The sequence below is a fragment of the Protomyctophum bolini genome (assembly GCF_963924005.1).
Source record: "Protomyctophum bolini genome assembly, chromosome: 3".
In the NCBI taxonomy this organism is placed as follows: domain Eukaryota; kingdom Metazoa; phylum Chordata; class Actinopteri; order Myctophiformes; family Myctophidae; genus Protomyctophum; species Protomyctophum bolini.
The window spans coordinates 11588410-11605909 of NC_137864.1; the positions used below are offsets into that span (position 1 = coordinate 11588410).

At 47.6% G+C, this 17500-nt stretch overlaps 1 protein-coding gene across 5 annotated transcripts in view; it reads left to right on the plus strand.

The window, feature by feature from the left end:
* The window catches only part of tenm3 (teneurin transmembrane protein 3), a 363756-nt gene that overhangs the window by 250408 nt on the left and 95848 nt on the right, over positions 1 to 17500 (plus strand). For all 5 annotated transcript variants that reach the window (XM_080757108.1, XM_080757110.1, XM_080757109.1 and 2 more), the window contains exons 20-21: positions 5812 to 5943; positions 12863 to 12998. In XM_080757108.1, coding sequence (XP_080613234.1) covers positions 5812 to 5943; positions 12863 to 12998 — 268 coding nt within the window. The remainder of the gene's footprint in view (positions 1 to 5811; positions 5944 to 12862; positions 12999 to 17500) is intronic.

Consider the following 17500-nt stretch of genomic DNA (forward strand, 5'->3'; position numbering starts at 1 on the left):
TGAAAGAATGTGTGCATTAGAGAGATATCATAAGTAAACTGTGTGTGTGTGTGTGTGTGTGTGTGTGTGTGTGTGTGCGTGTCTTTAGTGTGTGTATGCGTGCATGTCTTTAGTGTGTGCATGCGTGCGTGTGTGCACAGGTCCACAGAGGACAGTGGGCCAGAACAGCAGTGTGTGTTTTTATAGGTTTACAGCCTGGATTGGCGCTCCATAAACCTAGACTTTATTTAACGAGCACATCACTCTGTGTGTGTGTGTGTGTGTGTGTGTGTGTGTGTGTGTGTGTGTGTGTGTGTGTGCGCGCGCGTGCGCGCACCTGTGCGTGCATGTCTGTCTGTCTTTGCGGGCGAGAAAATTTGAGATTCTGATATCATGTGTATGTTTGTGTGTTAAAGGGTTTGTTCATATTTTTGGACTTAAAGCTGTAGGCAATACTTGCCATTAGTCGTTGCAAAGGTATTAATTGATCCCGTGGTGGGAGTTCTGTCTGGTTCTGGTTCTGCTCATTTGGTGGAGGTCTGCGTGGCGATTCTGAGAGTGCGTGCGTGCGTGTGTGAGCGTGTGAGCGTGGGCGTGTGAGAAAGAGAATGCTGTGCAGTCTGCAGAGATCAAACAATCAAGCGAATGGAAAGTCAGCACTTAGATTTTGGAGCGCCGGTCTCATTAAAGGGGAAGCCAGTAAAAAAGGCCGTCCTTAAAGGAGATGTGTAATGGATTTGTAATGAAAACTAAACGTCTGGCTAATGATAAGGTAAAGTTAGGTTATAAAAAGTGAATAAAAACACCTGACCTCTCACCCCGTGGCTAGTGTGTCCACACATCGCCAACTCAAAAAAGAAAGGTTTCAAGTAGTTCAAATGGACCAACTATACTGAGGCAGGAAAAGAGGAAGTGGCATTCATTCATAACATGTTGTAGGCCTATACAATTCATTATTTTATATTTTTAATGTTGTGGAAAAACACAGAAATGTCCAAAACTAATACTATATACAACTATAAAGCAACGCTGGGTCTTAGAGGGTTAAACAAGTCACAATCTCTTGTAAATACTTGCAACTTGTAATACAAAGCTAATGCTTTTTTTGTTCTTTTTTATTTATATACTGTATTTTTAATTTTTACCAAAATGTCAAAGCTAATCTAGAAGCCCACAGAACGCTACCTGCTGCACAAACTACAAGTGGAACCATATATGAATTTGATCCTGCATCACTGATACAGCACCTCTCTTCCTCCCACTGTAAGTTTGGAGTCGAGGCGACTTCTGCGCGTGACTTTGCCTGTACTGTACTGTACTGTACTGTACTGTACTGTACTGTACTGTACTGTACTGTACTGTACTGTATTGTACTGTACTGTACTGTATTGTACTGTACTGTACTGTACTGTACTGTACTGTACTGTACTGTACCTCAATGTGTGCAGGCCTCCCATTCTGCCCCTTCCACAGTGTGTTACTCGTGAGGCCCAGATTCTGCCACAAGTGTAGTGGATAAATCCAGAATATAGGCAGATTAACTCAAAATCGTTAATCGTCCATATATGATTCCAAAGTCATAATAAAATAACTCGTGAATAATATATACATATATCCCAGCGCATCACATTTAAAATTGTCTCTCTTGCAAGACATGAGTTTGTAAGCACTTACTGATAAATAGCTAGGATTCCATTGTTCCCCATGATGTCAAGACACAAGACACGTACATCGAGAATAACTGCCAATGAACAGTGAATAAAAGTAATCAATGGTGTACTTTTATTAATATCGATTATACTGGTTACAAATGTTTCAATAAAACACACATAGCGGCACACCCTTTGTTCACGAATATAATCATTTGGACATGAGCCAAACGATTAGCTTCACAACAAAATTGTATTGACTCGTGTCGGACAGACCAGCGTTTTTACGCTTGAACTAACCGGCACGGCTCCTTACAAATCAAGTGGGGTGTACGTTTAATCCAAACACATTCGCTTGAGTACGCGCGTCATTTTAATCACGTCTGAACATGAGTTCAGTTTGATTAAGAATGCGATTCCTAGGACTGATAGACACACGAATAATCCAGGATTAATGTTTACACTATGAAGCAAACGCACGTTTGAAACGTCACAGTGAAAACTCCTTTTAAATACATATTCATGTGCATTTCAGCCAGGAATTTTAGCAGTATTCATTTAAAACAACAATGCTTTTAAGGAAGGTGGAAAAAGGAAACAAGAAAGATAGAAAATGGGACGGTTATTCCCATTTTAGGCACCTAGTAGGAGTCCATAGTAAATTCTACCGAGATAGTCATTCAATCCTATTTTAAAACTAATTTTAGTTTTACTGACTAGAGAAGCCACGATATGTCGTTACCGGTGATAAAATCAATTCCTCTGACCCACCTGTTTGGAGATAATTTCCTCTAGGAGTTCCTCAGAGTTCTGCTGCCAGGAAAAACAAATGATGCTGTCGGCGTAGTCGCGCTGTATCGGATAACACGACTCGTTTTAGTTATTAATTAAACTAAGTAGCTTTGGATTAGCCAGAGACCTCTATAACCGCTGGTAGGAGAAGATTCTCCTTGGTCAAGATAGGCCTCCGCTCGGAGTGGACGCGGAACTCGCGTTAGCTGCAGACGACCGCTCCGTTGGGTTGCAAGTTGGAAAGAAGAGAGTGATAAGCATTTGTTTATCGCCTATATAGAAGGAGGCAGTCGTTAATTTTTCCGCTGGCTTGACTAGAATTATCTTACGTTTACTGAGTCAGAGAAACCGGTTTCCTTAAGCTAATTTATTATGCGCGTCTGGTGAAAATGCAAAAGCGAGGTGTCAGGCTCCTCTATTGTTTCTACTGCTCACCCCCCCAAAACTCTCTTTGAAGATGTCGCCACGATTGTTGACCAATGGGCGTCACCGGGGCACTTTCATTCATACATTTGCACATTCGTACGAACACATGCCCATACAATAGACGGGTGCGTGCTAAGGAGGATGGTTTCAAGAGTTCACACTTCATCCTGTTCTGGATTTACAAGGCAAAAATCCCTGTCCATTGTGTTCCCAGAAGCGGTTCGGAATAGCTGACTCTGTCTTTTGCGCACCGCCCCTTTTTAGGAGTACAGAAACTTATTTTCTGTATTACAGTCTTAGAAACCCTTTTGTACACACATCTGAATTAATATTCGGAATCAGCTTGAATTTTCACATATGCAGATATCAAAAACTATTACTGTATATCAATCACAAGTCTGTTGCCTATACTACACAAGCATAATAGTACAATTTGAGAATTGTGAGAAAGATTTTCCTGGTCCTCACACGATGTATTTATTTTTATAGAAGTGTGTGTGTGTGTGTGTGTGTGTGTGTGTGTGTGTGTGTGTGTGTGTGTGTGTGTGTGTGTGTGTGTGTGTGTGTGTCCTTGTGCTGAACCTGACACTTTATGCAAAGCGGCCAAAATCACAGCTATGTGGGTAAGCAGAGCGAAGCATGGCATCCACGCACACACACACACACACACACACACACGCACGCACGCACGCACACACACACACACGCACGCACGAGCAAGCGCGCGCGAGCTCGCCTCACATCAAAGAGATCTAAGCAAGGAAGTGTCAGTTCTGAGCCAGAGCAAGGTGTCAGGTTTAAGACTGAAAGATCTTAAACCTTAAAAGTCACACCGTAAGGCATCGAGAGGGCAAGGCGATGTCACACATCGGGTGTGTCACGTCCATGTTTGTGTGTGTGTGTGTGTGTGTGTGTGTGTGTGTGTGTGTGTGTGTGTGTGTGTGTGTGTGTGTGTGTGTGATGGGGGCGGGAGGGGGGGGGGGGATGCCGCTGCGCATGGGCGATTTCTAAATCAAAGCAGTCCTCTGCATGTCCTTTACCTCCAAATGCACCTGGGCAAAAAAAAAGTATAATTAATAAATAAACAATTTTTTTAAGACGCTCTATTTATTTTTGCTCGACACCGAACTGAGAAATGGCCTCGGGTTCAGTTAAACGGGGTCATATAGGAGACCAGGTAAATCAAACGTGTCATTTGTGTATTAAAGCCTTTCCCCTTAAAGCCTTTCCCCTTAAGACCCCATTAGCCACAAGTTGTCCTCGTGATATATTGGACCGTATAGGGAAAGATATAACATATAGCGAAATATGACATAAGGTTCTGTCATTCTGGTAGCGCTGTGGATTATAAAGTTAATTACAGGGGTGGACCTGAGCAACAATGGTTTGAGAACCAATGTTTTAGAATACAACGTATACAATTCTGCTGTTTGTTTCGAGGATTTTTACATCCTGCGTAGAGTCACCTGCATGCTGGGCAAGACCTAGAAGACTTCTGAGTGTCTAAACGGCAGTACCGCCCAAGGAAATGATATCGCTTTACAATTATCTCTACATTCTCTGTGAATGTTGTGTTTGTTTGAAAACGAAATGCATGTATATGTCCCACCCAATATATAGACACATGGCATTAGACTGCGACCAGGCTGGGAACGAGGCTATAGGTTAGACACGACCAGAGCCTTCTTTTAGAGAGTTCACTTCATCGGGTCAGGTCTTCAGAGCTTGGTAAATAGTGACAAAGCCCTCAACCCAAAGTTTACGGGATGCACTGGAGTCACTGTTCTCTGCCCGCTCACTGGCGCAACTAAGGCTCTTAGACACAACCCTCGACACGATCCCGTTTCTGGACCCGAAGGTCAAAATGTTAATTCTCCCCCAGAGCAAGCAGGCTCTGGACTAAAACAAATCGTACTTTATTTTTTATTTTTTACCCCTATTAGCTCGGCCTTAAAAAGCATCAGCTCGGAGGACACCTGGGCGGGTTCAAATCCGGGGCAGAACATGAGAGTTCCATTGCAGTATAGCAGCTTTAAACTGATGTGTTTGAGCGTCTGGCTGTTTGAGCTGCAGCCATCTGTGCCGCGCCGCGCCGCCGCGGTGCGGTCGCTCACCTGTTCCTCCAGGGGAGGACACACTTCCTCGACAGCGGTGGCACAGATGCCGAGCCGCGCTCCCACCGGTACTTAATCATCTGATGTACTCCAAAGTCTTCTCTCCTCTTTCCCTCGCGCTGCTGTTGTAACTCCTTGTTATGTGTCCTGGATTTTTTTCCTCCATGCTGTAAAGATGGCACTAGATATGATAGTCACCCTGTTTACCTATCCAGTGGTCCCTTCATCATATTGAGGTTATGAAAACAAAACCTAAAAGTAGGTGTTAAAAAAAAAGTGGGGGTATATAAAATATTATATAATTAAGCCTAGAAAAACTGAAATATATATTTTTTTGCCTTTCTTCCCTGGCCTAGAAAAGTCTGTTTGTCCTTTATTGACATATTATGAAAGTACACCTTGTAATCTGTGTAATTATTCGTCTGTCGCATAATCTGTGCATCATCGGTGGACATAGCCTCAAAACATTGTTGTAATATCGAATGGATTCTTCAACATAAAAAAAGAAACAATTGCCTTTTCTTCTCCCATTTAAAACAACAAAAAATGTCCTTGTCTTCTTTCGTGTATCATCGTTAAATAGACAACTCTGTGTCATGTAGCCACACACCTTGTCCCTGGTCCCACTCATATAAGAAGGCCTCTGAAGGTGGTCTGTACAGCGGACAGGTGCAGGTGATTACTGTATGTGTTGTGAAGGTGGTCTGTACGGCAGACAGGTGCAGGTGATTACTGTATGTGTTGTGAAGGTGGTCTGTACGGGGGACAGGTGGGTCTACTGTACACTCGCGACACCTCCTATCCGTTTGTCCATCAGTGTCATGACTCGAGCCGTCGTGTCTCCCATGCAGGTGCTGCAGGAGGAGACGTCCATACCAGGAAGTGACCTGAACCTCATCTACCTGAGCTCCAGAGCGGCGGGATACAAGCCTGTTCTCAAAGTCACCATGACGCAGTCCACCATCCCCTTCAACCTCATGAAGGTACACACTGTCACCACACAGTGTCACAGTCCACCATCCCCTTCAACCTCATGAAGGTACACACTGTCACCACACAGTGTCACAGTCCACCATCCCCTTCAACCTCATGAAGGTACACACTGTCACCACACAGTGTCACAGTCCGATAGTTACATATGTAACTACGGTTCTATGAGTCCCGAATGACCGCCAGAGGCGGTGCTTAAAGCATGAATATGTCCTTCGCGCATGCGTCGTCGAGTGTTGTATACAAACAAAGTCAATTTTGACCCCGTGATGACCCGAAGTAGTCTATATCTTCCGGCAGTCTGCAGGGGATCAGTCTCTACAGAATTTTCTCGCGCGAAAACGAGGATTCTGAGTGACAGAGTGCCTCTGGCGGTCATTCGGGACTCATAGAACCGTAGTTACATATGTAACTATCGTTCTATTTCGTCCCTGCTGACCGCCAGAGGCGGTGCTTAAAGCATGAATGACTTATGCCAGCCAAGTCACGAGGGATCCTGATCACAAACCATAAGGAGTAGGCTTGGAGGAGTCTCGTAAGAGGACCACGTCCAGCGGGTGGGGAGTGGCAACACTCACCCAGAGGAACAGACAACTCGCTGTGATGCCCATGAGGCAGCGGCACAGATATATTCCAGGGGTACTTCCCTCGGGGCAGCCCCTGATGTGGGGACGCTCCCGTTAAGAGTGGCACCTCACGCCAAATGGTAAGGTACGATCACTCGCCCCATAAACGTGGTTGATGGCATCCACAATAGTGTGGGGCGGGCGCTGTCTGGAGAGAGCGCTACCTTTGAAAGGGCCATCGTCACAACGGAACAGCCATTCTGACCGCCGAATGCATTCGGCAGGTCTAACAAGCGGCTCTCAGGGCCCACACTGGGCGCAATAGTTCCCGCTCGTCCATCCACTCTCCTGGTGGAGGGTAAAACTATGCTAGCCGTATAGGCTGGTTGAGGTGTGTATGTGACAGCACCCTCAGGAGGAACACTGTTCGGCCACAGAGACACTCAGGCCGTCTGAGCTTTGCTTCGGACGCAAGTCACTAACAGACAGGACGTGCCGCTCACGGACACGCTTCGTTACAGCAATATTGATTCTAGCATATCAACATGATATTGCCCCTACTTATGCTTTTAGAGTAGGAGATCGGCCCTTGTCTAGGAGGGACTGCGGAACTCCAGACAGGTAGGCAGGGCAGCGCACTAGGTCTTTGCTCTGGCCTCAGTTGGAAATAGGTTCCATCGGTTATCGTACAGTAGCCTGATGGATGTCATGGATGTCACCCTTGAATTCAGGGTGGCATGCCTGGCTGGTTCCACACAGCGGTTCAGGGCCGCCAGTGGCCAAGCGCACAGTTGGGGGCGTTGAGCATTTGGATGCCGTATCCGACCGCCTCCCAGTTGGGGGAGACCTCTGTCGGGGAGACGCCATGGCGTCCTCCGACTGGGTCTGTTCAGCAGAGGAGACCAAGTACTTCTTGGCTGGGGGGGGGCAACCAGCAGTATGGTGTGACCCTCCTAAATAACTCTGAGGCGCTGGTCGTATCAGAGAGGCAGTGGCAAGGCGTATGCAGTGCCTCTGGCAGTGCGCATTTAAAAGGATAGTGCCCTGTGGGCGGTGGTCTGCTTAGGGCCATGTGTGTCAGGAACGATGTAGGTCGTTCCGTTCATACTGGCCATGTGGCAGGAAGCCTAAGAAGTCCAGCAGGCTGACAGCCATTTGTGGCGTTCAGGTTCTATGAAACCGTCGGACCCTTGCGTCCTGGCCCGGTGGGCTGGGTGTCTCCGTTAGGGAGAACCAGGGAGGTTAGTGAGGTCCAGGGTGAGGAGGTCCACCTCCGCTCTGCCGGGGTAGCCTCTGATTAGTGTTCACCACCACTGGATGGGGTACCGCTCCCCTCATGGAAGCTTTCGATGGGAGGGAGAGCCTACCGTGTAGTCCCGCTCTCCACTCAGACAACTTGCCTATAGGCTGATCGGGCGGGGAGGCTGCCCAAGTCAGGAGGGGGTCCATAGACACCTACAGCAGCCGAGCAAACGTGGCCCTGCCCGATGACTTACGTGATACACGATCGAGGTGTTGCCCGAACGTATGAGAATGTGCTCGCCTCTCCTGTACGGCAGGAAGTGCTGTAGAGCGGAGCACACCACTTGCCGCTCCAGCACATTGCCGTGTTCGGCCCAGTAGACTGGCACGAACTTCATAGACCTGTTGGGTCCCATCGGATTCAAGACATGTCGACACCCGTCTGTCTTGCGTCACAAGGAAGTATGTAGATCGGACTTCCCTTAGTGTGACTGAGGATATACAGCCTCTGTTGCGCCCTTGGGCAGGAGGACACCTCACTCCTGGTCTGATAGTAGGGCTCTCGTCATGTTGCTGAAAATGGCCAATTTGACCCGCCGGATATGGGGGGCTGGCGTCAGAAGGCGCTGCACAGCCCGGAAAGTCACAGTAAGGTCCCTGCGTGGGACGCCAGGGAACACGCTGGCCTCTAGTGTGGGCCGGCGGTGATATGCGAGCTCCGAGGGCAGTCAAGATGATTTCATCAATGTTGGAGCTCGGCCCTTTGGGAGGCGTGATGTGTCATAGGCCTGCAAGCTGCAGCCTGGTCTTCCCCACCTGGATGGTTCGCTCCAGCGCTTCTCGCCCAGCTGAACCACCTAGTGCTCCTGGCTCCTCAGGGAGACTACGGAGAGTTGGCCTAGTCTCATCAGTCAAGCTTGACTGTGAAAACCCGGCTTGGCGACGGGCTAGAGATACGATGGACATCAGCCGTCCGCGCTCTGAGGACATGACGCCAATGCCTCCAGTGATACACCAAAGGTGGCTGAGCCAGTATTAACGTTGCCACTATTAGGTGTGAAAAGGAGGCCCCAGTGAGCAGGTTGCCTGTGCTCCTGTCCTGGGGTCGAGGTCACCTAGCGTTCTGCCGCCGGGCCTCGCTGGAGAACACCATGAGGGATGCAGTGACAGGCTTGGTGGCTGGCATGTAACCCAGGCCAGCCCTTATCGCCTTGTGTGTTCCAATCTATTAAAGTGTCAAGTCGCAACGGGTTGTCTCAGGACACTTTTTCCAATCAGGGCAGGGCTGCCAGGATTTCACCATCGGTATAGAGATGGGAGAAGGCCCTGATCGTCCGCCCGGCAGGCCTGTAGCTGACTCAGGTACAGGCGTGGGGGACGGCGAAGACAGCAAAGCCGCGTCTGCAGAAGGCGCTTGGAGGAGCCGACTGCCTGCTTTAGTATGCGTTCCACGGCTATGCGCATGAGCTGAGAAGTGGGAGGCTGGCTCTGATGCCTGGGAGGCACTGCCTTCTGCATCTTCCTCATAGTCATGGAAGTGCATAGCTTAAGCTGTCGGGGAGAGCACATCAACCTCGAGTCAGCTGTGGCATCAGAGAGGGAGGCGCTTCGGCACCCTCCGAGGTGCCTAGGTGTCATCCGAAGTGAGCATGGACCTCATGTGGGCCAACTCCGCAGATAGCTGAGCCCTCTCGGATCTGCTGTAGCCAGCGGTCAGACCTTTTCCTCCTGGCACACGGGGCAGGACCAAGGTCGGCTCACGGCTGAAGGAGAGCTTCACACGAGGTACAAAAGTGGGAGCTCTCCATTGTGGTGGCACCGGTTACTCTGGACCGGCCGGTGCGCACAAGTCCCAACTAGCCCAGGGCGCGGACGCTGCTGGTTGCTAGGTGTTGGCCGTATGCTGGGGGGAGGAGGCGCGTACGCTGCCTGTACCAGCAGAGGCTTTCGAGGTACAAAAGTGGGAACTTTCCGTTGTGGTGGCACCGGTTCCTTTGGGCCGGCCGGTGCACACCAGTCCCAACTAGCCCAGGGCGCGGACGCTACTGGTTGCTAGGGGTGGGGCCGTATGCTGTAGGAAGGGAGCGCGGACGCTGCCTGTACCAGCAGAGGCTTTAACTTAGATCGGCATCTAATGACTTAATCGAAAAACTGAATGCTGCTATACCTGCCGCAGCATGCATTTACGCTTTATGCAAATGCTCATTGTAGCACTTTGAGATTCAACCAGATGTAAAGTGCATCATAGAAACAGCACACAAATGTTGCTGTTAGATAGACTGTGCGACCTGCATGGTCGCGGTGGGGGAGGGGAGCTCGTACGCTACCTGTACCCCCGGCGGAGGCTTACTTATAAATTATGATAATAAAGTAGCCTCCAGTCAAGGTTTGGACGCTGCTATGTAGCAGCTGTAGTGTTTCCTATGCGAACGCTTATCCCAGCACTATGACATTTATCCAAACTCCAAGTGCATTATTATTAGTGTGGTTGCCCTAAAAGGGCAACCAGACTATTGTAATTTATGTTTGCTAGTCCAGAGCGAAACAAAATACACTTCCAATACACTAGTCAAGTGTGCACTACTACGCATTCATGCTGGGAGGAGGGAGCACTAACGCTGCCTACCCCAGCCAGAAGTTTGGTTAAATAAACCGACACAAGCTAGTTTTGGAGAAAAGGCTACAACCGATGGCTCCACCAATAGGGGCCGCCTGCCGAAGGAAGGGAGCGCGTACGCTGCCTGTATCAGCTGCAGCTAAGAACAGAACAAGCTATACACCGATAGCTGTTAATAAATGCTTGAGCTAACAAACATTAGTAGTAAGTAACCTCAAGCTGGCCGTATGCTGGAGGAGCGGAGCGCATACGCTGCCTGCCCTGTACCAGCTGGGCCAACAAACAGTAAAGCAAGCTATACACAGATAGCTTTTTTTATCTTAGATAGTATAATAAGCGCTTGGGCTACAACTACAGGTAGCAGCGCCAGTTAGAGATCTATGCTGGAGACCAGCTGGGCTACTAAAAAACAAGACAAGCTATAGCCTGTTCATAAACAGCTTTAACTTTAAACTACTGGTAGCTGCTGTGAGCTACGCTGGCAGCAGTGCCAGATACCCTGTGCTGGGGACCAGCTGGGTTAATGGGACCTACAGGTGGACAAACCAAGTTGTAGGCCTACCCACTGTATATGCAAGAAACTGTTAATGGAGCTTTGAGCTCCAGACCTAATAATAATAATAAACTTTATTTATATAGCACATTTTCATACATAAAATGTAACTCAAAGTGCTTCACATTAAAATAAAATAATACTGTATAATAATACATACTGGTAGCAGCTTCAGCTAGGCCCACTGCTGGGGGCCAGCTGGGTTAACAACCAGACAGGCTATGTACACCAATAGCTATTTAGCTACAGACTATACTGGTAGCAACATCAATACCCTGGGAGGACGCAGGTAGCTGCTCCTGTACCGGGCTAATAATAACAACAAGAATACAAGCTATTCGCAAAAGCGGTTAAGCTTGAATGCTGCCAATATTGGTATATGGCTTTGGCCAGCGGGGCTTGTCAAACAGAAAATGCCGGTTAGCCTTAACTAACTTAAGTCATAAGTTATATGTCGACTGCTGAGAGTATGTAGCGACAATGCTTGCCATCAGCAGGGGCTAACCAAAGCTTGACAGTAGCGTGTTTATCAAACGAAGGTAATATTATGACAGTGTTCTTATCCTTCGGCAGGTCTTATAGTCGCTTATACTAAGCGCTAGCGTTCACAGTTGAACAAAACTTTGTATGCAGAGCAGGGAGGCGGCGCGAACGCAGCCTATACTTACAAGAGGTTATGCCATGATACAATAATCATATAATTTGAACGTCTGTTAGCGTTCACAGTCGAACAAAACTTTTATGCAGAGCAGGGAGGCGGCGCGAACGCAGCCTATACTGACAAGAGGTTATGCCATGATACAATAATCATATAATTTGAACGTCTGTTAGCGTTCACAGTCGAACAAAACTTTTATGCAGAGCAGGGAGGCGGCGCGAACGCAGCCTATACTGACAAGAGGTTATGCCATGATAAAAATATATATCATATCATTTGGACGTCTGTTTAGCGGGGATAGCACCACTTTAAACGATAACGTACCTTTTGTCCGAGGGGGGTTAGCCTTCCTTACCGGCGAGAGAGATTGGACGCTCCTGCGTCCACGTGAATCCGCGAAATAAACTCCATTCATCGAGGAGATAGAAAACCATAGTCGCAGTTCCTGGAGGGCGAACAAACGCTACTCCGACAGGCAGTCACGCCGTCACAGAACTACCGGCGACCAGGTACAGGCACCGTAGCTGCATATTGTATTGCATAGCAATACCTCGCAGCCCAGTGCAAATTTCTCACCACGACGCGCGAGAAAAATTAGAGACTGATCCCCTGCAGACTGCCGGAAGATATAGACTACTTCGGGTCATCACGGGGTCAAAATTGACTTTGTTTGTATACAACACTCGACGACGCATGCGCGAAGGACATATTCATGCTTTAAGCACCGCCTCTGGCGGTCAGCAGGGACGAAATAGAACACCATCCCCTTCAACCTCATGAAGGTACACACTGTCACCACACAGTGTCACAGTCCACCATCCCCTTCAACCTCATGAAGGTACACACTGTCACCACACAGTGTCACAGTCCACCATCCCCTTCAACCTCATGAAGGTACACACTGTCACCACACAGTGTCACAGTCCACCATCCCCTTCAACCTCATGATAGTACCCAAACACACTGGTTCCCAAACACTGGGTCCGGACACATTTTTCGGTTGCGTACACATTTTTATGGGTCCCTTTATCTTTGTTTTTCTACCCTCTCAACGACCCATGGGAGTCCGCGGACCTCACATTGAGAAGCGCTGCCTTAGCACATTACAATGTGAGGGATATTATTAATACACCGATAACCTTTCAGATAACTTAAGATATGATCTGTATCAGATCCCTGTGTGATTAAAAAACCCTGTATTATCTATCATTATATTTTAATGAATTTAATGTAAATAAGGGGCATTTTTAATGGAGGATTGGTGTGCGCTGCACAGGTTCACCTGATGGTGGCGGTAGTGGGCCGTCTGTTCCAGAAGTGGTTCCCCGCCCAGCCTAACCTGTCGTACACCTTCATCTGGGACAAGACGGACGCCTACAGCCAGCGAGTCTACGGCCTGTCAGAGGCTGTCGGTGAGTTAACTGTAGCTTCTCTTTGTATATGATTGATTGATTGATTGAACACTTTATTAGTCAGAAAATGTATACACAGCATTTACAGTAAGACATGAAGGCTAAAACTAACACAACAAGTCCTGGGGACTTGTTTACATTGACGTCCTATTCCATTTATCGCCTTTTGAATCACATGTGACCACAAGCGGGGGTGGATTTACTGATCATTTACTGCCACCATTGTTATAGGCTACTAGAGCGGTGCCAGGGGCTTTTGTGCTGCTTCTGGACAACCGGCGATGCGGCGGCCTTGACAATGAGCAATGCACTCCCTGTGGTGGAGTGGAACGTGTGTGTTGAAGTTGTTGAAATCGGTGGGGCAAACGGTTCTCGAGTTATGTGGATTAAACACGTATGTACACGCGGAGACATGGTGCACTTATATTATTATTTATTTATTTTTGTTTGTATGTTTGCCTTTTTAGCTTGGTTCTCATGTTGACAGTTCATGCACTTTGAATATCCCCCCGAAAATGTGTTTTATTAGCCTTGGTGTGAATCAATCCACCTTTGATCTCAGGCTGAAACTGGACAGCAGCTTTAGAGAGAGAGAGAGAGAGAGAGGGGCAGAGAGAGAGAGAGGGGCAGAGAGAGAGAGAGAGAGAGGGAGAGAGAGAGAGAGAGGGAGGCTGTTGGCGTGTTTCCTAGCGCTGCGCTTCACTGATGCCGGAGCTTCTTTTGGCGAGAACTTGTTCTTTTTTTAACACTAGCCAAGTGTTTACTGTTGGGGATTACAGTATTTCTTCTTGGCAGGCAGCAGAGGCTGGAAGCTGTTAATACTGTAGATCTGAGTTAATGAGCCACAAACAAATGACTGGACGATGATGGAGCGAAGGCTTGAAGAGCAGAGGCTCTGATGGGAATTAAAACACTGACGTTAGCCACTTCATTCCAACCTGGCATCCCCTGTTTTGGCCATGTCATTATAGGAAAAAAAAGAATGTCTAAAGAGAAAGAGAGAAAGCTCGTCTGCAGCTTGTGCTTGAGTCGTACAGGTCAGCTATTTCGGCCATCTTGGCTATTTGAAACAGTGCTTAATATAGCCGTAGGCCCTGGCGACCTTTTGGCTATATGCTTACTTTTGGCTAAATTCTTGTTAAAAAGAAAAAGTGAGAAAATAATTCTACAACCTTGACAGCAAGGGCAGAATCCAATCGTACCGGCCGGGCCAGTCCTCGGGAGGCCGGTCCGTGGATGGGCCGGCCGGTCCTTGGATGGGCCGGCCGGTCCGTGGGTGACCTTGAGCAGCTTGAGGTTACAGATTGACTATTTCTTCTATCTTGTCCTTTTGGCTAGATGTGACAGGTCCTTTCGGCCAAATGTATAGGGTCCTTTTGGCTAATAGGGTACTTTTGGCTATAGGTATGGCTCCTTCCAGCTATTTAGGTCATTTTCATGTATTTTCTCTAATTTTATAGTGTCCAACAGAGGAAGGTATTGTTTTGGGTCTCGGTCTCTGCTGACTCCATGGTCAATGCAGTCTCTCTCCTCACCGGGTCCCCATGTGAGCAGCAGCTGAGCGCCGTGCAGCGGTTATAAGCGCTGAGTGACACATGTGTATTTTTCATTCTAGAAATAGAGAACATAGAGGGGGCGGTGGTCCGTGCCAGGGGAGGCAACGGAGCGTATCTACGCTCCGCATTCCTCCGCGGCCCGACGTCCAAACACGGCACATGTTACATCTGTCTGCTTCAGCTCAAAGCCGGAGCTGATCCCCAAGACAAATAATCACCCCGTCAGAGCCCGGGAACGGACGGACGGCACACACTCATGCCTGAGAGCGTGCACGTGTGTGTGTGTGTGTGTGTGTGTGTGTGTGTGTGTGTGTGTGTGTGTGTGTGTGTGTGTGTGTGTATGTATGTGTGTGTCTGTGTGTGTCTGTGTCTGTGTCTGTGCAGTGTGCACACACGCATGCATGCATGCAGGCACACGCACACAGACACACGTGTGTCAGCAATGAATCTGAGCGTAAGTTTCCGTAAGTCCCTCCCTACCCCGGAATCAAACCCACGGGTCTCTCCCGTGCGGTAGACCAAATGTCTTGGCCAGTGGAGGTACAGTATAGAGGCCAACTTTTGCACTTTTGTGAGCTTCAGGCAGTGCTACTTGTCAACCAATAGCTCTATATTGTGATAGTAATCATTGCTATTGGAGTGTTTGTTCAGTAACAGGGGTTTCTCAGCAATTTTGCTCACTGTGCTTTCCAATTGATTATTAATTGATTCCTAGAATAGAATAGAGATTAAGATCTCCATTATGCTCAAAATGTAAATGCACGTACAAAGTAGCCTATATACACTGCTTTTGGGACTCAAAATTCTGGTCCTCTATTTCCAAAGAGATAAATCTCATTTTATAATGTAAAATTGAAAAGAAACCAGGTCTCTTTCGGCTTAGCCTTCCAGACCGGAACATGTCCCTGAACCCATCAACTGTTATGCTTCTTCAGAAATGATTAGTTCTGGCCTGAAAATGTATCCTTTTCAGTTGGATTATGGATAAACCACCAGCAGTTACACAGTGGTACTGGGATATATAACCCATGAGAATGAGTGCTACGTAGGTCTAAGGCAATGAAGACAGATGTCTCTGTACTTTCTGCAGGGGGGAGTTGGTAACGGGGTGGGTTATCCAGTATTCTCCCTGTCTCTCCAGCTCTTTATCAAATAGAAAATGCATTTTCTGGTCAGGACACCCGGCCATTTCATTCAATACAATTAAACCTCGACCACTTTTCCCAAAATGCCTTCAATGTCTTAGTTGTTGAGGCTCATGTTGACAACGGGTAAACTTTTTGTTCCCACACGCTCTGCATGACTCCTCGACGAGGACATTTCAGTGATTGGTGATGGGTTGCACACACTGACAAAGGCTGCGTGATAGCCAAAACGTTTGTCCTTGAAATGAGGAAATAAAAGAAACGAACTCACTCCTGCCGCTCTGAGTGCATGTTGACGATGGACACTGACATGTAGTGACCCTGGCATGGTCCTTTAAGGACAGAGCATTTGGCAGGAGGCTAGGGGGATTTTCAACACAGACTGGCAAGAACAGTCCTGTGGTTAAACTGTAAAAGACCAGGGCTTAATGTCAGTGTCAGAGCATACAATTTTGTTGCTGTTTGGCAAGAAACCGCTTATCTCCATATTTTAACTTTAACTAACTTTTGTCCCCGTAAATGGAAAATTGTGCATCCATAGTGCTTCTATCCAAATCGCTTTAAATAGATTGTGCATTACATTCACCCATTCACACACATTCATATACCGATGGCGGAGGAAAGCACGCAAGGCACCAACATGCACATTGAGTCTTGCTCAATGTCACTTCGACACTAACTCTGGGGGAGCCCGGGATCAAAAACAGGGAATACTTTATCAAAATGCATTGCCACACCTGAAAGCATCAAAAGTAGCAGATCTACAAGATTGTTTTGCGCCGCGTTTAAAGCTTCTAGATCTGCTACTTTATTTACTATACTTTTTTAATCCTGCCAGTCAGGGACTGAACAGCTGTGTTCTGGGTGTTGTTGGACCAACTTGTTGAGCAGCAACACACACCACACAGTGCTCAGTGTAACAAAACAGTGTGCGCCATTCTATTCTATTCTATTCTATTCTATTCTATTCTATTCTATTCTATTCTATTCTATTCTACTCTACTGTACATACTACATTGTACTCTGCTCAGCCCTTTTTCTGCCGTTTTCTGCTGACATGATGCTTCCTCTGCCCTCCTCCTCTCTGCGTGTAATTACTGAACACCCAAAACCACACACGCACGTGCACACGCATACACATGCACACATGCAGGGACTGACGTTTAGTTTGTTTTTCTTGTCTGTCTGTCTGTCTGTCTGTCTGTCTGTCTGTCTGTCTGTCTGTCTGTCTGTCTGTCTGTCTGTCTGTCTGTCTGTCTGTCTGTCTGTCTGTCTGTCTGTCTGTCTGTCTCTCTGTCTCTCTGTCTCTCTCTCTCTCTCTCTCTCTCTCTCTCTCTCTCTCTCTCTCTCTCTCTCTCTCTCTCTCTCTCTGTCGCTCTCACACTCGGCCAAATGAAGATCACTGTGGCTTTCTTGTCTAAATTTAATACACACAGCTGCTGTGGCTAAGCACCCACGCACGCACGCACGCACGCACGCGCTGTACCAGGCCTGCTGTAAAAGACAAGTTGAAAGACGATAGAGCTCAGCTGCATGTCTTTTAATGCAGTGTGTGTGTGTGTGTGTGTGCGTGTGTGTGTGTGTGTGTGTGTTTATGTGTCAGTATGCGTGTACAAGTGTTTATGTGGGTGCTTGTTTAGTATGTGTTGTAGTAGTGGTGGGGGGACAATTGCGGGTGGCCTCTATACACAAGGCAATGAGTCAAAGGGCTTATTAAAATGTTGCACACACACACACACACACACACACACACACACAAAGCGTTGTTTCCTTTATCCATGATTGATGTCTGCTGTGTCTG